The sequence below is a fragment of the Aptenodytes forsteri genome, unplaced genomic scaffold (genome assembly GCF_000699145.1).
Source record: "Aptenodytes forsteri isolate BGI_AS27 unplaced genomic scaffold, ASM69914v1 Scaffold27, whole genome shotgun sequence".
NCBI lineage: Eukaryota > Metazoa > Chordata > Aves > Sphenisciformes > Spheniscidae > Aptenodytes > Aptenodytes forsteri.
The window spans coordinates 4169345-4188987 of NW_008794407.1; the positions used below are offsets into that span (position 1 = coordinate 4169345).

The 19643-nt window shown below is 36.3% G+C and overlaps 1 protein-coding gene across 2 annotated transcripts in view; it reads right to left on the reverse strand.

Annotated features, from left to right (window-relative positions):
• Positions 1-19643, reverse strand: part of CDH18 (cadherin 18) — a 220464-nt gene that overhangs the window by 169600 nt on the left and 31221 nt on the right. For both annotated transcript variants that reach the window (XM_009288064.2, XM_019474256.1), the window contains exon 2: positions 3523-3817. In XM_009288064.2, the coding sequence (XP_009286339.1) occupies positions 3523-3817 (295 nt within the window). The remainder of the gene's footprint in view (positions 1-3522; positions 3818-19643) is intronic.

The following is a 19643-nucleotide window of genomic DNA, read 5'->3' on the forward strand; positions in this document are numbered from 1 at the left end:
TGTATGCCTACAGCAGATTGCCTGTATGGTGGGATATGAAAATTCAGTTTTATTCACACAACAGGAAAGCTTTGTGGAATAGATATTTTAATGATTTATCTCAGGTACAACCAGTAAGGTATTTCATTTATAGAACATACGCATTAATGCTTTATTTTATCACTAAAACTTCCTTGGTTTACCATAATCCACTCTGTTTTACAATCCAAAATGTCATCCCAGACTAACTATTCGAATTGTTCATGGAAAACAGTAACTTGTATAATGTAGTCGTACAGTAATACCAAGATTCAGACTATTACAGCATTATGACTAACATCTATGCAAGAATACTACATTCTAAGAGCATGAAAAAAAGAGAACTTTTATAAATAGAACAAATACAAAATAATTGTATTAGCAGCTTTTGACTTTGAGGATAACATTGATTTCCTTTCCACTGTCTTTCCTCCTATGCAGAAAATAAAAGGCTTCCACAGGGGAAAAAATAATCAATTAATTAAAATGGTCGCCATAAAAGACAAAAGAAACTGAAGAAAGAGGAAAACAGTTATGCATTTTTGGAGACAGTCGATAAAGGAAACGAATTTCACACCAAGACAGTCTGTGGTGTGACAAGCGACAACTGAGGTAAGAGCTTAGATGTTACTGCAATGAACTGCAACTCTAACAGTAAAGCTTTGTGCCACAGTGAATTATCAAAGACAATTGAAGAGGTTTCATACAGGCCCACAATATTCTTACTGGGAGCTCTATCCCCTCACTGTAGTACTTCCCACAAAAGTGCATTGCTTAAATAGTCCTGGTGTTATGACATTACTCACAGAAATACTGCCCTTCTGTTCTTCCATAAGTTTCTCGTGGGAATGATATTTGCAATAGTATGCTTAGAAGATTAAAATAGGGAATTCTACATTAAAAACATGTCCTGTTACATGCACTAGCATCACTGTGTAGATGGAATGGAGACCTACATGTTTATAGCTCTGAGAAGTAACAGATGAGATCAAGGAAGTCAGCATTTGAGAGGAAGCTATGGTTTAAGAGAACAATAAACAATTTGCAAATGATTTTAAGGAATGAAAATGTATTTGATCTATAATCTGAAAATCTTTATTAGCTAGATACTGACCAAACAAAAATGGCTAATAGAGATTGTTCTTCTGGTGGAGACTCAGAAGAGGCTAATAGAAATAATAATGTTAATAAATAATGATAATAAAATGTGGGAGGAGGGGGTAATAGAAATTATAAGCAAAGATGAGGTAGCAATTCCCAGTTAGAGAGAAACAGACTGTGGAAAGAAGAAAATTCATAAAAGGGAAGCTGAAGGGTAGTATGGAAACAATGACCTATGAAAGAAGAAGAAAGAAGGAAATAAAAGGAGACCAAAGAAAGATGTTTCTCCCTTTGTGCATTCTTGTTGCCAGAGGCACCACAGGAAAAAAAGGCTTAGAGTTCTCCACATCTGGGAAGACATCTGAAATAGCACACTGTGGGAGGACTTGGAAGAGAGGAGAGGACTGGAAAGGGAGAAAGGTACTACAAGTACCTACAAAGAACAAAGTATTAGAACAAGACAATTATGATGTAGACAGGTAGATTATTTTTCAGAACATCACGTACGGAGGACATTTTGAGAAGAAAATCAAGGAATTATTCCTATGTGTCAGTGTAGTGGCAGTGGCAGTGAGAGAAAGAATGATAAGGCAGTAATAAAGTCAGGGCAAAAGAAAGAGAATGGGGGAAATTTTTTATATTCTTTTAAAACAAGATATTTGGTAAGCTTGAGAGTCCACTTAATACAATCTGACTTTGCATGGTAGATAGGAAAGAATACTTATTCTATACAAGATTAACGCCACTTAGGTCAATGAAGAAGCCACTGGTGTAAAAATCAGTCCCTGCTTCCAAACTGTCACAGCTCTCAACTCCATGGTTCAGGAATAAGATTTAATATATTTCAGTCTTTCCAGGACTGGTATGATTACCACATGTTTGCAAATATTTCATATGCAACACTTCATTAGTGTAAGCAAGAAAAGAATCGTAGATGTGTTTGGAATGCAATATTTTTACTATGCACATCTGCAATGGAAGCTGTGGGTTTGGCCTGTTTAGTCTCTCCACATGAAATATTTCTTTGCATACTGTGAAACTGCATGCAGTTCAAACAGCATGCAGACTTCCACAAACAGATTAAACTTCCCTCATTACACAACCACGTATGTCTGAATTCAGCGTAATAATGTCAGGTGGTACCACAGAAGATGAATCGAAGGCAGATTCCCAGTTTAAAATGAATTTCACCGATCTACACTAGGAAAGGTGTACAAGGTATCCTCCCATCTAAAATAATTATATTAACAAAATATTTTATGACTTTCAAGTATGGAACAAAACACATCTGTTATTTTCTGATCTATTCAAATGCGTTATCATTACCATTCCAAGTGATCAAATGATGACAAACCATTAAGATTCAATGACAATATTAATTCGTTCTTATATGTATAATCAATATTGTTATGAGTTGAGTAACTGCATGCATTTTAATATTTTTCCCTTTTAATTTTTAAAATTGTACTCTGAAGAAGTTAAAGTCTATCACCTGCTTATTAGACACAGCAAGGAGAGAAGAACAAATTATTTACTTTTCACTTGGGAAAGTTAGACACATCTTGGACTTGAAGGTTGTTTCTTAGATGGGGATTTGGGGGGAAAGGGAAAAGTGTGTGTTCATGAGGTAACTGTCTGTACTGTCCAGTCAGTAATATAAAGGCAGCAGACATATTTCACAAAGACAAGTCATGACAGTTAGGCTTTCTTAAAAAAATATCTAGCACAAAAGTCATATTTCCATCTGTCTATCCTAGACTAGTTATGTAGCGTTGATGTTGTGATATTAGAGGAAAGTTAAAAACTAATTTCAACATCAGAGAAGCAATAAATAAAGAAAACTGACTGCATAATGTAGCACCTCAAAGAGTAAGAGTATCTGAACTACATTTCTAACAGGGAAAACCAAAGAACAGTACTTTTTTGAACTTCATTTCTCTTTATAAGAAACTTAATAAAGGTAAATAAACATATGACACCATGGTCTAAAATAATCTAGAAAACTACCATTCCTTTGTATTTGTTTAATTCTGTGAATTGAATAGACTACTCATGTAGACATAAGAGAATGCCAGAAAGTGTGTAGCTGAATGAGGATATATGAATACATCTTGTTTCTGGAGTGAAAAGTACCATTTGCCCAGGAATGTCTATTACAGCATTCAAGAATAAGAGTGACTCTCCTCTACAGTCAGCATGTGTGTGTGTGTGTGTGTACTGTTTTCTTAATATGAATGTCCAAGTAACATACAAGGTTGCACTTGATGTCTTACCATCTCTTCTCAACTGTAGTATCTTTTACATACAATCAACGATACAATAATGTGTCATAACTTTGTCAAACAGTACGTGGCATTTTCACTTGTTAAAAGATTGTTGAATAGAACGATTTGTTTTCCTTACCCATTTCAGACATCTCTGGCACAGTAACAATGTATGGTCCATCTGTAAATTTTGGTGCATTGTCGTTGATATCCTGCACTTTGATAATAAATTCAGATTCAGGCTCGAGTGGCTTGTTTGTCCGTCTATCAATAGCTTGGGCATGAAGCACATAGTGTGTCTTCTGCTCTCGATCTAGGCTTTTGGTTGAATGGATGTCTCCAGTCGTGTCATCAATAATAAATATAGTCCCCGCCCCTTCTCCAGTAAGAATGTATTTGACTGATCCATCACCTTTGTCAGAATTGGAGTGCAGCTGTAGAATATATACACATAAAATCATATAAAATGACATATTAAATTTCACAAAAGGTTATTACACATAAGATATAAAAACTATAATATTACTGTTAGCACCATTCTACTTAGTTTTTAACCTTCTTACCTCTTGCTGTAATTCCTCATGTGCTATTTCTGGCAAGTCAATAATTTTGTTCAGGGTCATTTCCACCCAGCATAGTTCATTTTTTAAGCTGGGATTTTTTGGGTTCTACGTCCATTCTAGAAAACTTCCCTAAGTGAAGAATATTCTAGTAACTGGAGTGTTTTTTATTTTATTTTGGATTGGTTTTAGTCCTTCCTAGTAGTTACCTTAGAGCACTCATTGCTAAAAACTCTGCCTTAAGCACTAAACCTGAAGCAGTCACACTGAGGATTGTTTGCTTCAATGATCGTAGTTCAGTCCCACCACGTATGTTATCTTCTGTGGCCCCAAGGACAGCGTCATTTACCGCTGAAGGAAACTGCGTAGTGTGGCAGTGACGGATGTCTGTCCAGGATTGCTCTATCCCTCAACAAAACACAGACATTTTCATTTTGTTTGTTTGTTTTTAATTAGAAAGTCACCTAATTTTCTTGTATTCAAATTATTTATAATGAAGTAATGAACTTCGACTGATACTTCCAGCATTTCCATTGTTCCTAACACGCACTTTGTGCTATAAAATATACATTAAGTATATTATACCCCTCCTTGAGTAGAATAAAGCTTATATTTATTGGGGGCGGGGGGTGAAAGGAAAAATCACTAAGTACCCTGGTGTATTAAGAAGTAACATGAAACAGCTACCCATTAAGTCTCAGTGCTTCTAACTTGACTTTAAAGAATTGCCTGTTTAGATTAAAAATGAACATGTGTTCTCTGAGAAGGAGGGGTGATTTTTTGATAGATTGAGAGGCTTTGTGTTTTTTTTTCTTTAAAACAACTTTGAGAACAGAATATATTTATTGAGGCGCACAATGAGAACAAGGTGATAATGCAGAAATAAACAGCCTCAGGTATTGTGCAGTTATATTGTGATGTTAAACCAGTAGGAAAACTTTCTAATTTTAAGAACTCACTCATTCTTATTCTTATCCCACTGCCCTGACTCAATATCTGCAATTTGGCGTTACTAAGTTTCTATACAGAATCTGAGCAAAGCAGAAGCAGAATGCCAGATGTTATTTTTAATTAATGGAACACAAGGTGTCAGTTTCCAGACTCCTCTCCATTCTCAGCTCAGAAATCATTTAGGGCTGGACAGAGAGAAAATAAGACTTTTGGAGTCTTATTTAGAAAAAGATCATCTAGAAAAAATCATCTTTTTTCTGACTTAATTCATAAGATACAGAGGTGCTGCTATTTTCTTACTTTCTCCTCGTACCTTTTTTGCCAGGTCTTTGTCTTGTCTTTAAAATTATCTAGCTTGCTATTTGTAAAAGGAGTAAGCATATGGGGCATGATAACATCTTTCATCTCGTGTATTAAAACTATGAAATTATGGTGTCACACATAATTTATATCTTGTTGTGTACGGGGGTTGGGGAGGGGGAAGGCTAACAAAATTAAGATTGTCAGCTCATATAAACTTCAGTGTAACTTCAGTCAATGCACCATATACTTATCTGAGCCACAAGAAGATCTGACTGAATAACCAAAACAAAACTGGGTCACCGCTGTGGACCCATTTTTTTTAATTTTGAAAATGGAAGAAAGGAAGCAGAGAAAGGCTCTGTTTGCTTGGCTTTGCCTTTATAGGACAGCAGGACAGTCTTATACCTTTCCTTTAGAGTAGTGATGGGAAAAATTCTGGTTACATCTCTTCTTATCCTCAGAATAATACTGGATTCTATTAACAAAGGAATAATTCACTCAATGTAAAGTGCCACGGATCCAAACTTCCTGTAAAGTCAAAATGTTCTCTGAAGTTATTTATTCCTAACAACAAGAATAATAGGTGTTCTGGTATTCTAACCCTGGTTTGCTGGTATTCTAATTTTTCAGAAACAATCAGAATTGTTTTTCTCTTGCTGCAGGTTCCTTTTTTGATGGAATGATTCCTAAGTGTTAGTGTTTGCAAATGTTAACATTTGCCTCAGACAGATTTTTTCTAATTTATGGGAAGGAAAAAAAAAAAACCAAGAAACCCAGGAGAAAATTTGTATGCCCAGGAAAATGACAAATTCATTGAGTTTATGAAGCTATAAGGAACTCCAGTTAAAACTATCCCAAACTGAAAAAGATCAGAAGAATCTCCATCCTCATTCTCTCCTTTTTACTCTGTATGCATCTATGCAAAAGCATATTCAGGTATGCCAGATAGAGATCCCAGCAAAAATCACTGTATTCATAACTGGAATTATGAAATTATGAACCAGTTAAGAAATTGGTTACATATATAGGTAAGAAATCAACAGAATAAGGACCTGCTGTAGAATTTAAGAAGTAAGCTTTCTTCAAAAAACCCAAATATCAACATAGACATGGCATTCCAATGCCATACTGCAGAAAGGCACATTCAGAAATTCACTGTGATAGCACGAAATGCATGAAATATTTGGAAAAATTAATAACATTAGATATTTTTTTGTTGTGAAGAAACAACTATTTGTACTTGTTATCAGTGAAGAAAATCCAGGTACATTTTGAGTCAGCGGGCTTTTACATCTAGCAAGTAACAAAAATTAAGAAATACAAGATTCTCAGCTGATTGCATGGCCAACCAGTTATATGTTATTTCTGCTAAACATCATGTTACCCAGCAAAACTTCAATTGAAAAATGCAGGCAGGAATGTCATTAGAAGAAAATTATCTGGGTATTAATAGACGCTGAAAGCCGTTTGTTGCAAATTGCAACTGGTCTTTTACACCGTGGTTGTAAGGCAACAACTTGAAAACACGGGAAAGCTAAGAGAAGTTCCTGCTTCCCTACTTCCTGGTATTTTTTCTATTGTTTGAAATATAACACTTTGATTCATGCCTTTTAATTTCTAATGCTGAATTCTAAATTCACATAGGAGGATTTTGCATAGCACTTCTACTGCATAACAAAAGGACCTTTCCTTTGTCAGTTGGTTTATATTTCAGTTTTACTGTAAGTCAAGCTTAAATAACTGTTTGTCTTCTTTAATACTTCCATCTCAGTACAAATTGGCCCAAGTAGAAAAATATCAAGGCTTTTCTCAAATGCTTATTTGCAATATGTGTTGTGCTGAAGAGAGCCCCTGGGAATCCCTGCTTAAGACAATGCCTACCAGATTAATGAGAGATTCATGTCCCTGAGCATGGCACGCTTCTTTCTTTTCCCTGCGTACTATGAAATCATCTCCACAACAGGTGGTTTATTCCACAAAAGCATTCCTAATTAGAATAAATGTGATTCACCACTTAGGTTACAAATACATGGTTTAGGAGACTGTATTTTTGCAGCTATGTCTATAATGATTTATAAAAGACAGCAAGGGAGCAAAATCTAGCTGGACAATAGTGGACTCTCTCTCTACTTGGGTCTGCTGTAACTATTTCTCTTTCAGATTAATTTGACAGAGAGGGGGATGCTGATAAGCAATGCAGACTCAAGCCAACCCATGTTCTGTTCACCAGTTCAGACCTAACTTGGGTGACTTGGGGAAGTCATCTCAAGCCAGATCCCTAGAAAGGGTGTGGACATTTCATTTCAATGTGATGCCATCACCTCTGCCAATGACTACTGCAAGAACACGTATACACTAGAGGAGGAGACACTCACGCTGTGGTAATGTGAATAAATAGCTTAGATAAACACAAAATGTGGTGTTATTTTTTCCCCTGCTGGGCCAGTCAGAGACAGAAAGTTGGAACGTTGTGGGAGTCTCTTAATTTAAAAAGAAATACAAACACATCGCAAACTGAAACATGATTACTCATAATGTTGAGATGACTAACAAGCATTGAAAAGAAATGCAAGGGAAATATGCCAAACATTAGAACACAACTCTCTGATTTCTGTATCGGAGGTTTTTACTATGACTATGAAAACATTACTGAAAATATCTTTCAGTAGGTCTTAGTACCTATGATAGTCCACCTCATCTGATGATTATATATTGATCTGTGATATTAACTTTTTAACTGCTACTTAAAGAAGCCTTTTTTTAACTTCTTAAATTGTTTCAACTTGCTTCCCTAAGCAATCTCGTCTTAGACCCCAAACCCTATTTTAAAAATGACTTTGCAGATCAATAGTTTGCCTAGTTAACCATTAGAGACTAACACAGCTTGCACTCACCACTTAGCCCTCCCTAGCCCCCAGGGGTCCCCCCACCCTGCCCATGGCTCCGGACCTCACTGCAGCCCCCCAGGGCCACCAGCCAGTTTCTATCCTAAGTGATGGGCTTGCTTCTGAAAACATTACTTATCACTGCTGATTTGGTTATATTCCTAACAAGAACATATCTATTAAATATTCTGAACCTGTCCACAACCAGAAGCCAACAGAAAGTATTTAATTTTCTTCCCCCGTTGGGCATTATTCCTGTCTTTATTTCTCTGAATTGTTAGGGAAAGAAGAAACTGAAAATAATAGCTGAAGAGCATATCTGGAATGTCACCTTTATCAGCCCAGTGGGCTCCACTTCTTGACATATTTAATAACAAGATGGATTCAGGATGATTTATGACAGTTCCTCAATCTTTAACTAGCTTATATCAGCAGTGTATGACTGATTTAGCAGAATAGCAACCAAGGTACCCTTTTTTTACTAAGACTTAAACATTATTCTTCCATCAGTCCATTTAAATGCTTAGCTTTATTTTAGTATTCCTGCAGAAACTGTAGGGCTACCTTTTCCAAAGACATGATCTGAAGAGGTATACAAAACATTTCAGTTAATGAGTTTTCTTTATATTCTTATCTTAATTTTGCTACTATGAATCTTTAAACACTTATAATTTGATGTACCAGCATATTAACTGCTGTAAAATGAATACACAGATTGTAGGCCTATTGCCCAGCTAATACAGTATTGTTACTGCTAGTAACTGCAAAGCGATCAGGTGGTTAAAGCCTAATCGCAAAACCAAATGGTTAGGTGTCATTGCCAATCAGTTTAACCAGACAACAGGTTAGGTGTCTACTGCTTAGCTACTGGCCTTATTCCTTATTCCCTTCATCCTCATACATCTTTTACTTAATTGTTTTAGCTATTGCTTAGCCACATCATACATCCAAACATTTAAGCATGTGACCACATGCATTGTCAAGCAAATGACCACAAATAGGCAGAAACTACTAGACAGTATAGAAGCGGGGACCAATGGGAAAGAAGCACACCAATGAGTACTATAAAACCAGTCAAAAAATTGAGGAGGAAGCCAACATCCTGCTCCTGCTGGGAATGTGGGATGCTAACAACTCACAGCGATCACCATGCTCCCCCGTGCTTGCCTAAGGAAGACAAGCCGCAACCAGGAAACCGTGCATGACCAGAAGAACGAAAAAGAAACCTGGATAAGAGGGGCAGTTGTAAAGTAGAAGAGTTGTCTATTAGTGATTTAATTGTGCAACTGCTTCCCCCTGTTTGCTTTAATTGAACAATTTGGATTATTGGTGTGTTGTGTGGGTGGCATTTTAAGTGGACTAGTGTGCTGGTTTTGGCTGGGATAGAGTTAATTTTCTTCATAGTAGCTAGTATGGGGCTGTGTTTTGGATTTGTGCTGGAAACAGTGTTGATAACACAGGGATGCTTTAGTTACTGCTGAGCAGTGCTTACACAGGGCCAAGGCCTTTTCTGCTTCTCACCCCACCCCACCAGCGAGTAGGCTGGGGGTGCACAAGAAGTTGGGAGGGGACACGGCTGGGACAGCTGACCCCAACTGACCAAAGGGATATTCCACACCATATGATGTCATGCTCAGCATATAAAGCTGGGGGAAGAAGAAGAAAGGGGGGGACGTTCAGAGTGATGGCGTTTGTCTTCCCAAGTCACCATTAGGCGTGATGGAGCCCTGCTTTCCTGGAGATGGCTGAACACCTCCCTGCCCATGGGAAGTAGTGAATGAATTCCTTGTTTTGCTTTGCTTCTGTGCGGGGCTTTTGCTTTACCTATTACCCTTCCAATTCTCTCCCCCATCCCATTGTAGGGGGAGCGAGTGTGCAGCTGTGTGGGGCTTAGTTGCTAGCTGGGGTTAAACCACAACAACTAGTAATGACTTTTACAGTATTTTAATTGGACTACCAATAAATTCTTGGATCTGGATATAAGATATATGCTGTTCTGTTGAAAAAAAAAAATTGTGAAGAGATTCCCATACATGTGCTAAATTCAAATCCAAGACTCATTTGAAAAAATCAAGAACTGTTGCACTAACCTAATGCACTTAATCAGAGTAGAAGTGGTTATGTACATATAAACCTAAATTATTTTTAAATAACTGCAGAGAATTAACTTAAAACTTATTGTTGACAAATAATAAACAATAAAAATAATATGCACAGAATTCCAAAAGCAAAACCTAAGTTCTGGTAGTGACGCTACCATTCTGTCCTTTGAATAAAGTATTGTCTTCTCTGGAGAGCAACATGCTCTTTCAAGAAGAGCAGCAGAACCTCCCCCCTTCTCAATTCTCTTATCATTGCCAGTCAGTTTAACCAGACAACAAGAGGGTCCCAGCAAAACACTACCACAGCAAAGTCTACCAATGAGTGCCCAACCTAGAGGAATGACAAAATTATTCCCAAACAACATGAGCTATGAGCTTTAGCAAAGCATAGGAGAATATATTAAAAAAAGTATGTATGCATGTTACTTTACTTTTGTTGCGCAGAACTGTTTAATGCTTCATTAAAAACGTCAAAATGTAGATACGTATAAAGAATTAATGGTACAACACTAAAACACTGAGTAAAAGTATTTTAATCTTCTCTCTAATAAGAACTGCAATCATGTTGACTTCCTTTGATGTTTGTGTAGACACAACATTTAATGTAAAAGAAATGACACAATAACTTAGTAGTAGTAAAAACCGCATATGAAATTATTCTGAATGGTGCACACTACAAAATCAGAGTCTAGCTGATACTACTGAAATGTGCATTGTGCCTATGCAGTAAAAGCATCCTCAGCTTTGCTGCAGACTTGCTTCCTTTGGTCTGAGCTATAAAATATGTTTTAATGAAACATACCGCTCTGGGCAATGTCACACCTTTTGATGGAATTCTCAGAGGAAATCATTAGCCCAGGCGATAACTGTATTATCCATAGCAGTGCCCACAAATCGAGAAGAAGCTATTCCACGCCCTTGTCAAACAGAGGAAGAAAATACAGAATTGCAATTGCCCCATCTGCTGAATGGGTTTTCTGAGATGGAAAAAAATAATTGGATTGCAATCATCCAGGAAAAACACAACTGAAACAGTATTAACTTCACAGTATAACACTACAGCATACAAACATCTGTTCTTGCAAGATGTTGTATCTGAAGTCCGCTCCTTTGCTGCTGCTTTTGGGGAGACTGGATAATGGCGGAAGTATGCAGGTGCATAAGCAATCACATCTGAAATAACACCAGGTGTACTAAAGCTGAGAGAAGTGGTCAACATTGGAACAGGCTGCCCAGGGAAGTGGTGGAGTCCCCATCCCTGGAGGTATTTAAAAGACATGTAGATGAGGCGCTTAGGGACATGGTTTAGTGGGCATGGTGGTGTTGGGTTGATGGTTGGACTCGGTGATCTTAGAGGTCTTTTCCAACCTCAATGATTCTATGATTCTATGATTCTATGAACATTAGCTTCTATTGTCTCTCTGTACAAAAGGAGGACTCCAGTGAATGACAAGAAAAATAGAAAATGGAATCCTAAAACAACACAATAAACATTACGTATAAAATTGTTGTTTTGCTTTCAAAGAACACGATATATTTTTAAGAAAAACAGAATCCAAAATTGTACTTTCTGTGTACTATGTGTCTAAATCAATTTAGAAGAAAAATACTTCCACTCTGCTGAGGTTTTCACCCGAACTCTCTTCACAGTAGTAAGCTCTCATTTCAGACATCTTTTACCTGGGGAAATGCTATGAGGAAATGGGCATAGAAACTATTCTTTTTTCAAGAAAGTAGGATTTACACAGCATATTTGGTTTACACATTTTAAAGAGCTGGACAGGCATCCTGTTGCAGAACATGCTAACCAAAGTCTTCTAAAAGTATAATTATGTAAATATACTTGTTTGCAGGTCCCAGGGCTAAGTGACTACAGCTCATTGAACCATTGCTCTAAAACATGTCTGAAATTAAGTTGGTCTTTTTGTTTGGGTCTTATTTGAAAAAAAGATTATTTTTAAACAGAAAACAAAACAAGACTCCTCATTCCCCAGTACTGCTCTATAGCCAGGAGAGTTGTTTCAGACTGGAAGCACACTGCCTTTAGCCCATGAAATGCTCACCTGCAGTGATACTTATGCAGAATGGCCATGAGATAGTGTAAGGTAAGTGCTTGATAGTGTAAGGTAAGTGCTTGACTCTGTCATATCATACCGCCTTTACTTCTGACTAAGTAAGGAAAATCATAAAAGGTCTTAGTTACAGAGCTTCTTTTTTTTTTTAGGTCTCGCAGTCTCCTTAAAGGGCAAGTATCATTATCTCTCTTTCAAAGAGAAGTAATCTCAGTTTCACAGACTTGAACTACCAACTTTACCCAGAAATAAGAAAACAATTCAGATTTTAAAAGCCCCAAACCAGACTCCGGTCCATCCAGTTGTGATATCTTTAGACAATGCTGAACTCTGCAATTCCCAGAGAAACTGGGAGGGCATGGATTCCTGAAGCCATAAAAAAAATATTTCCTGGAGGGCTATAGAATTTAAGAACATTTAGAAACTCATCTTTTCCATGCCATCAGAAAAACATCATCAATAGGAAAAAAAAAAAGAAAAAAAGGTAAATCAAACTATGAGAGATGAAAGTTAGACTTTAAATGAATGCTTCATTGTTACATTCAGCCAAATAATTCTCAAGATCTAGGCCAGATTTCTGCTAGGTTTCTTTGTATGGTAGCCAAAAGTCTGGCTTCAATGGGTATGAACAAGTAATTAATGCATGGGTCGATGTTATATTACTTCATAGCATTCTGCTCTGGCAATACATGACTCCCTTCTCCCCTCTGATGTCGTATGTCACTAAGCCATGCAGAAAACTATTTCATGCTCTCTAGACAAATTTATAAAATTGAGTGGTCTTCAGTTTTCAGCAGGTCCTCACAATCACTGTCACCAAAACCCCACTTTACAATCAATAAAACTGTAATTGTGGTAATAACTTAGATTCCTAGATCCATGTAGAAGGACCATAAATTTGACTAAGTTCAAATCCAAATGCCTTGATGATGCACTGTTACTAAAAGAAGCCCTGGCCACATTACATCACCATTGGAAGAAGAATGTTTTGTTTCAGTTTGTGTTGTTACTAATTTACAATAAGGAGGTGTTATGCCAGCATAAAGCACTTCTAAAAATCTTGCCTTTCCTGTAAATGGGCACAAGCATACAATAAAAGTGCTTCAGTTCATGAAGGTACTACTCTCTGGCACAGGCCTTGCAAACTTCTAATTTACTTAGATCACTGAAGCACTGCTATGTTTGTAAATGCCTTACTGTTCAGTTACATAGTCACAGATGCATTAAACCTCAAAGATGCAAAAAATAGTCCTAGGTACCGATATCATAACTTGCGTTATCTGAAGAAGTAAGCCCGTTTTCATATGAAAGAATGTTTGCTTAGGACATTGAAAAGGTCAGAAAAATGGTAAGTGCATATACTCTTTGAAAACACCAAGAGATGCAAGAGTTTGGGGCTTGGAACTTCACTGAAGCAGTGAAAAGCTATTCTTCACTGCAAAACATTGCACATTTGAGACAACGATGGAGTAAAAACACAGTTTCTGTTTCCACACACAGTTTCTGCAGACTTTCTACAGATGCTCTTGACCTTCATTTCTGGTGCTTGTTCAGTCAAGCTACTCTCACTGCAGTATTTATTTTGTTTTTAATATGCAGTATTTATTTTGTTTTTAATATGCACAAAGAGACAATCAAACTCTATTTTTCCTTTCCATTTGCAGTACAGAGGGAAAAAAGGGAGCACATCCATTGTAACAGGGTCTTCCAAAAAGAAAATACATATCTGCCCTTACTGAACAAGAATGCCAACCTAAGGATTATTTCAGATTTTTCAAAACGAGAAAGTACTATTAGTTCTCTAAAACCCTGATCAATGAATTCCACATTACATGTGATCTCCATATGTATAGCTTCTCCTGATATTAAGGGGAGTTACAGAAATAGCTCACTGGAGCACAGAGCTGTGTCATAGTACTCAATTTATTATGGAAAGTATGATTTATTTGTTTCTTTGCTTGTTTGTCTGACAGTGCTACAGCAAATACTGTTTACTCTATGAAAGTTCTTAAGACAGCATATTCATTTTTAAGCTCTGAAAAAACAACTCTGCAGTGTACCCATGTGATATTCTAAATTACTTCTTTCTCCTTTGCTCTTCCTAAATAATATTGTGAAGATAAAAATAAATGTGTGATTTTCTGATGTAGTATTTGTGAGCCATATAAAATCAACAAGAGAAAATTTTAAGTCAGGGACTCAATTACTTACTCAATTACAGAGTTTGATTAGGAAAAAAATATTATGTGGAAAAGTTCAAGGAGAGAGAATTAATTTACCAGCTTCCTTTTATGCCATCCTTACAAAAATCTTTCACACATTTTTGGTTTTGATGTATTTAAAGCTAATTTGCTGAGAAATTTATAAGAATGTGGAGAGAAAACAGGTTAGCTACTGTCCAATGACTTCTATTTCAGGTGAAAAAGTTGTTTCATTCAGAAGAAACTGAAAAGAACACACTACCACACATTATCAAGGACTGCAGAGATCATTGTTTCAAAAGGATTTCATCTCTGTATTTTTGTGAGCTCCTTATCAACTCATGTTAATGCACTTTTCCAGGTAAAACAAATGCATGTTTTCATTATTGAGAGTTTTTTTGGTCTTTTTATTTGTTAAGAGTTCTTTGTTATATACCTTATAATATTAGAAAGTGGTATGACAATATTGAATATCAGAATATTGATTTATTGGGGTATTGATTCACTGCTTCTACAGTATTTAATATTTAAAGGCATGTGTTTGGTTTTGCATCTGGAATGCCATTTCATTTCTTTTACGTGGCCTACAGCTTGTCTTCTTGTTGGGTGAAATTTAGATTTGTAAAAAAATTACTTCTGTATAGAGTTTCCATTACACATGTCACAAGTGATCACTCTTCTTCTATATCTCCCTTAGAAGAGAATGTGAGTTTTTTCCTATCACAGACACTTTTCTTCTTCCTATAATGTGTGTACTCTTGCTGTTTGCTAGAAGCAAAAAGTACTATGTGACACAGGAAAAGAGCCCCACATCATCATGATAAGGAAATGTTTCCACAAATTTATTTAAAAGGTCAGTAGAGCCTCAAAATCCGTTGACAATGGAGAATGCCAACTATGCTACTTTCAACATCTTTGTTGGGTAGGTCAGAAGATCCATGTTCACAGCAGAAGTTTATCACTAGCCCCCTCCACAGATTAAGTCATGTAATGACTGCAATAAAAAAGTGACAAAGCGGTCACTACTGTTACAGTGATAACTATGCTTTTACAAGTAGAAATAAAGAAATGGGAACATATCAAACCCAGTGAATGGGAATGTAAACAACTGTCCTTAACTTTAGCATGCTTTTTATGAACTGTTACAAAAACTTTCTGGATCTCCTATGGATGTAAACTGCGGGATTTCAAGAATCTTTTTTGTGCATTTCCGTACTTAACACATGGATTATCAAGAAGTAGTACAGTTTCTGTGCTCAAGGTTTTTTAATCAGGTAATTCTTACCAATGAGCACAGTTTTTTTTCAAAGGGGTAGCATTCCACTGCTTCTGTATTCTTCCTAGAGTCATCATGACCCCCATCTGTCCATAAATATCTGTACTGCCACCACTGCAAGGCTTTGATTTTAAGACAGAGTAAACCTCTCATTATTGACGTGGTTCAGTACAACTTCTGGACAAGTAAAACACAAGTTCTGAAAATGTTTACAAACAAATTTTATATCACAATTTATGACTGACTGGCATTTTGCGTTAACAGCATTCCTATAGAGGCCTTGTGTAACATGTAATCTTTTGCTACTTTTTCCACCTGACAATGTAATTGCAAGTCCTGCATGATGCCTTTTCAGCACAGTACAGAGCATTTCTATCCTTTCATGAACAACAACCGTTCTTCATTGTGACTGACAACACACATTCTAAAAATGATGAAAAGAATGATGCTACACTTTTGAAATAGCAACAAAAAAGACCAAGCCCTCCAAATTTCCAGAAACCTACATTTAGATTCCAAATATGCTTAATTGTTCCTGCATTGAATCCATGAAATATCTGTTTCTAAAAGCAGCCGTGGTATATTTTTGTATAATGGGATATACAAGAAGAATCTATGTCCATGAATCAGGTATCCACAGATGAAATTGTGATGTAAAATTGTCTAACATTTGATAGTCTAATATTTCTGAGCAATAATTTTTACATTAAAATTCTCCTATATGTTAAAAAACATGGAAAGCATGCTGAAGAACTTATCTTACATAGCTTTAGATATATGGATCTTTAAAAATTAAATAAAACCTTCTCCTCAAAGTTCTAAATTTCTCACTGAAAAAATATTTATGTTCTTTGCTGTCCATTGTAAAGTCACATATGTTTGATACTTGAACTTGTTTTAATTTGTCTGCAGGATAGACATATCCTGAGCACGGAATTATCTTGAATTTAGCGCAAGAAAAAGCTAGTTGAGAACTTCTTTCTTCCACAGTAACCCTTTGATGGTGTTTAACAGAAAGTATTTCAACAAAGCAAGTCAAAGCCTCCTCAATTTACTAAAACAAACAGTAATATATTCTGCATGTTACATTTAACACAAAATTTATGTTTCTTATTAAGCACTTTCTTATATTCATCTTCATCTAATTCCAATAGGGAACACTAATGTTCTCTTTCTGTACATGTAAGGAATCCCAGACATGCTGTTCCATTCACTGCTATCACTTATTAAAATAAGTGATAAAATAGTCTGTTAAAATTTGACCTTTCTCCAGGACCAGTATTCCAAGTACATTAAACGCCATAAACAAACTATTCACACTTTGAGGCAATATATTCCTGTCCTTAGTGTTTGTTTTGTATATGCTGACATATCAATACAGATGTCATTTATCATGAACATTTCAGTGATTTTTCTTCCCAGAGATACTCTGACACCTTCTCCCGTCCCAAAAAATGTTCAGGAAGAATAGGATTACAATCTCTAAAGCTACTGGCTGCCAAGAAACGGTTAGGTGCAAATGGTGCTTTAAAACAGTATGTGTAAAATGATAGGGAAATGAATATAAAACTGGTTCATTTCAGGAAGTAATTAAAATGAACGTTAATATATCTATTACTAAATATTCTTGCTAGCAGTACAAGGAGGTGTCAATACAGGGTACCTATAGTCTCCTTTGCATGTATAGTTAATTCATTAACATGTTTTCTGTAACAGACTGCCTCCTTTACATTTAAGAAGCCCAGGAGGAAGTGCCCATATGGGCTAGCAGAAGACACGGGGGTCTGATTCTGATCTCCCAGTGTCTTTTTTTCTAACCTAATTTCACCAATACTAGGACACTCAAAAATATTTATTCTTTTTCAGGGAAAAAAAATTAAATATATAGCTTGGTACTCCAAATACCTGCTGAATACAAGCTTTCACTCAGTCATCCTAAAGTGAGTAAATATTACTCATATTACTAAAATCAGATTTATTCCACATAAGGAATAATCTAGTAGGTTACTATGTTCACTAGTGCAGTACATCCCTAACACCAGAGATCATGGCAACAAAGCAGACTGCTGGTTAGGCAGCAGAAATACAAATTTTATTTTGATAAGAGCTCAACTATTTTTTTTTCTCAAGTGATAATTTTCAACATTATTCACTCAGCTGGAAATATGTTCCTTCTGACCCTAACAATTTTGTACCATCAGAACTAAAGGAAACTGAGACAAATGTTGGAAATGTAGTAAATATCACATTCACTAAACATGTGCTCAAGAAAACTCTGGAGAAAAACGGAAATGCCTCCTGCCTCCCACCCCTTCTGTTACTGTAAATAAAATCTTTGTTCAGGCACAAATCCACACCGTGGAGAATTTCCTGCGTGTGCCTGAGGAGCAAACCTACAGAGTAAGTATTTAGAATCACAACAGATGCTGACAGGAGAAGTTAAACACGAAAGTTTGTATCAAAGTTATTCCTCCGTAAATGCCAATGAGACACATTCTGTCTTTCAAGAAGGATAAATTCCTGATTTGACCTAACTTGTAGGGAAAAAAAGCTACATGCTGAAGAACAGGCACTAATCATTTCCATTAGAGTTTGGTAACGCTAGCAATGAACCAGTTTTGTTTTATTTCAGAGTCACTTTTTATCTGGCTCACAACTACTTCCAGAAGAAGTCATCTTAAAAATGTTGCAGATGTCTTATATTGCTTGTCGTAATTTGTGGGAAATATGTTTCAAAACTAAATTTTCTAACTCTTATTATTTGGTGCCTGACTTTTCCTACAGGTGCATAAAATTAGAAAAAGGGAAAAATAAGTGTATTCTAAATATGTTTATTTTTATTTAATCATCGAATGGTTGGTCTTTCTAAAAAAAAAAAAAAATCATAGTAAGTGCCTATCCTTACAAATGCCCTGTGGTCTGAATTCTACAGATCCTTATGCTTTACATAAGTGAGAAGTATTTATTTCTTTGGAGTGGGTTCAGAATTGCTGCTTATCACTTTTATTGACACTTTTCCTTTCTTTTGAATTATGAAATGTAGAACATGAAGGAAATGCCACTGATGCCAGTGGACTTTGGATCAGGCCACTAATGCTGGTAGATAAAACTACGGAAAATATTTATAGTTTCAATAATAAACATTAATTTCAAAGATGTTTGCTTTGATTTATAATGCATATATTACATATTTTATAAATATATAATGCATGACAAGATATAAATCTTAAAATAAACCCAGGTAACATCATAAAAGGAGAAAATTGTAATTTCAGACCACAGATTTTTATAACTGAAGGTGGGGGGGGAATGGGGGGTGTGTGTGGTGGATAATCTCCTATATCTGCAGTTAGATGAACTGGAAAAGAGCACTAAATTATTTCATTCTGTCTTGGTTTTGGCTGGGATAGAGCTAATTTTCTTCCTAGTAGCTGGTACAGTGCTGTGTTTTGGATTTAGCATGAAAATAATGTTGATAGCACACCGATGTTTTAGTTGTTGCTAAGTAGTGCTTACACTAGTCAAGGACTTTTCAGCTTCTCATGCTCTGCCGACTGAGAAGGCTGGAGGTGCACAAGAAGCTGGGAGGGGGCACAGCCAGGACAGCTGACCCCAACTGGCCAAAGGGATATTCCATACCATATGGCATCATGCTCAGCATATAAAGCTGGGGGGAGTTGGCCAGGGGAGGGGTGACCGCTGCTGGGGAACTGGCTGGGCATTGGTCGGCAGGTGGTGAGTAATTGCATTGTGCACCACTTATTTTGTATATTCTATTATTATTATTATTATTATTATTATTATTATTCCTTCCTTTTCTCTCCTATTAAACCGTCTATCTGAACCCACAAATTTTACTTTTTTTCCCGATTCTCTCCCCCATCCCACTGTCGGGGGGAGTGAGTGAATG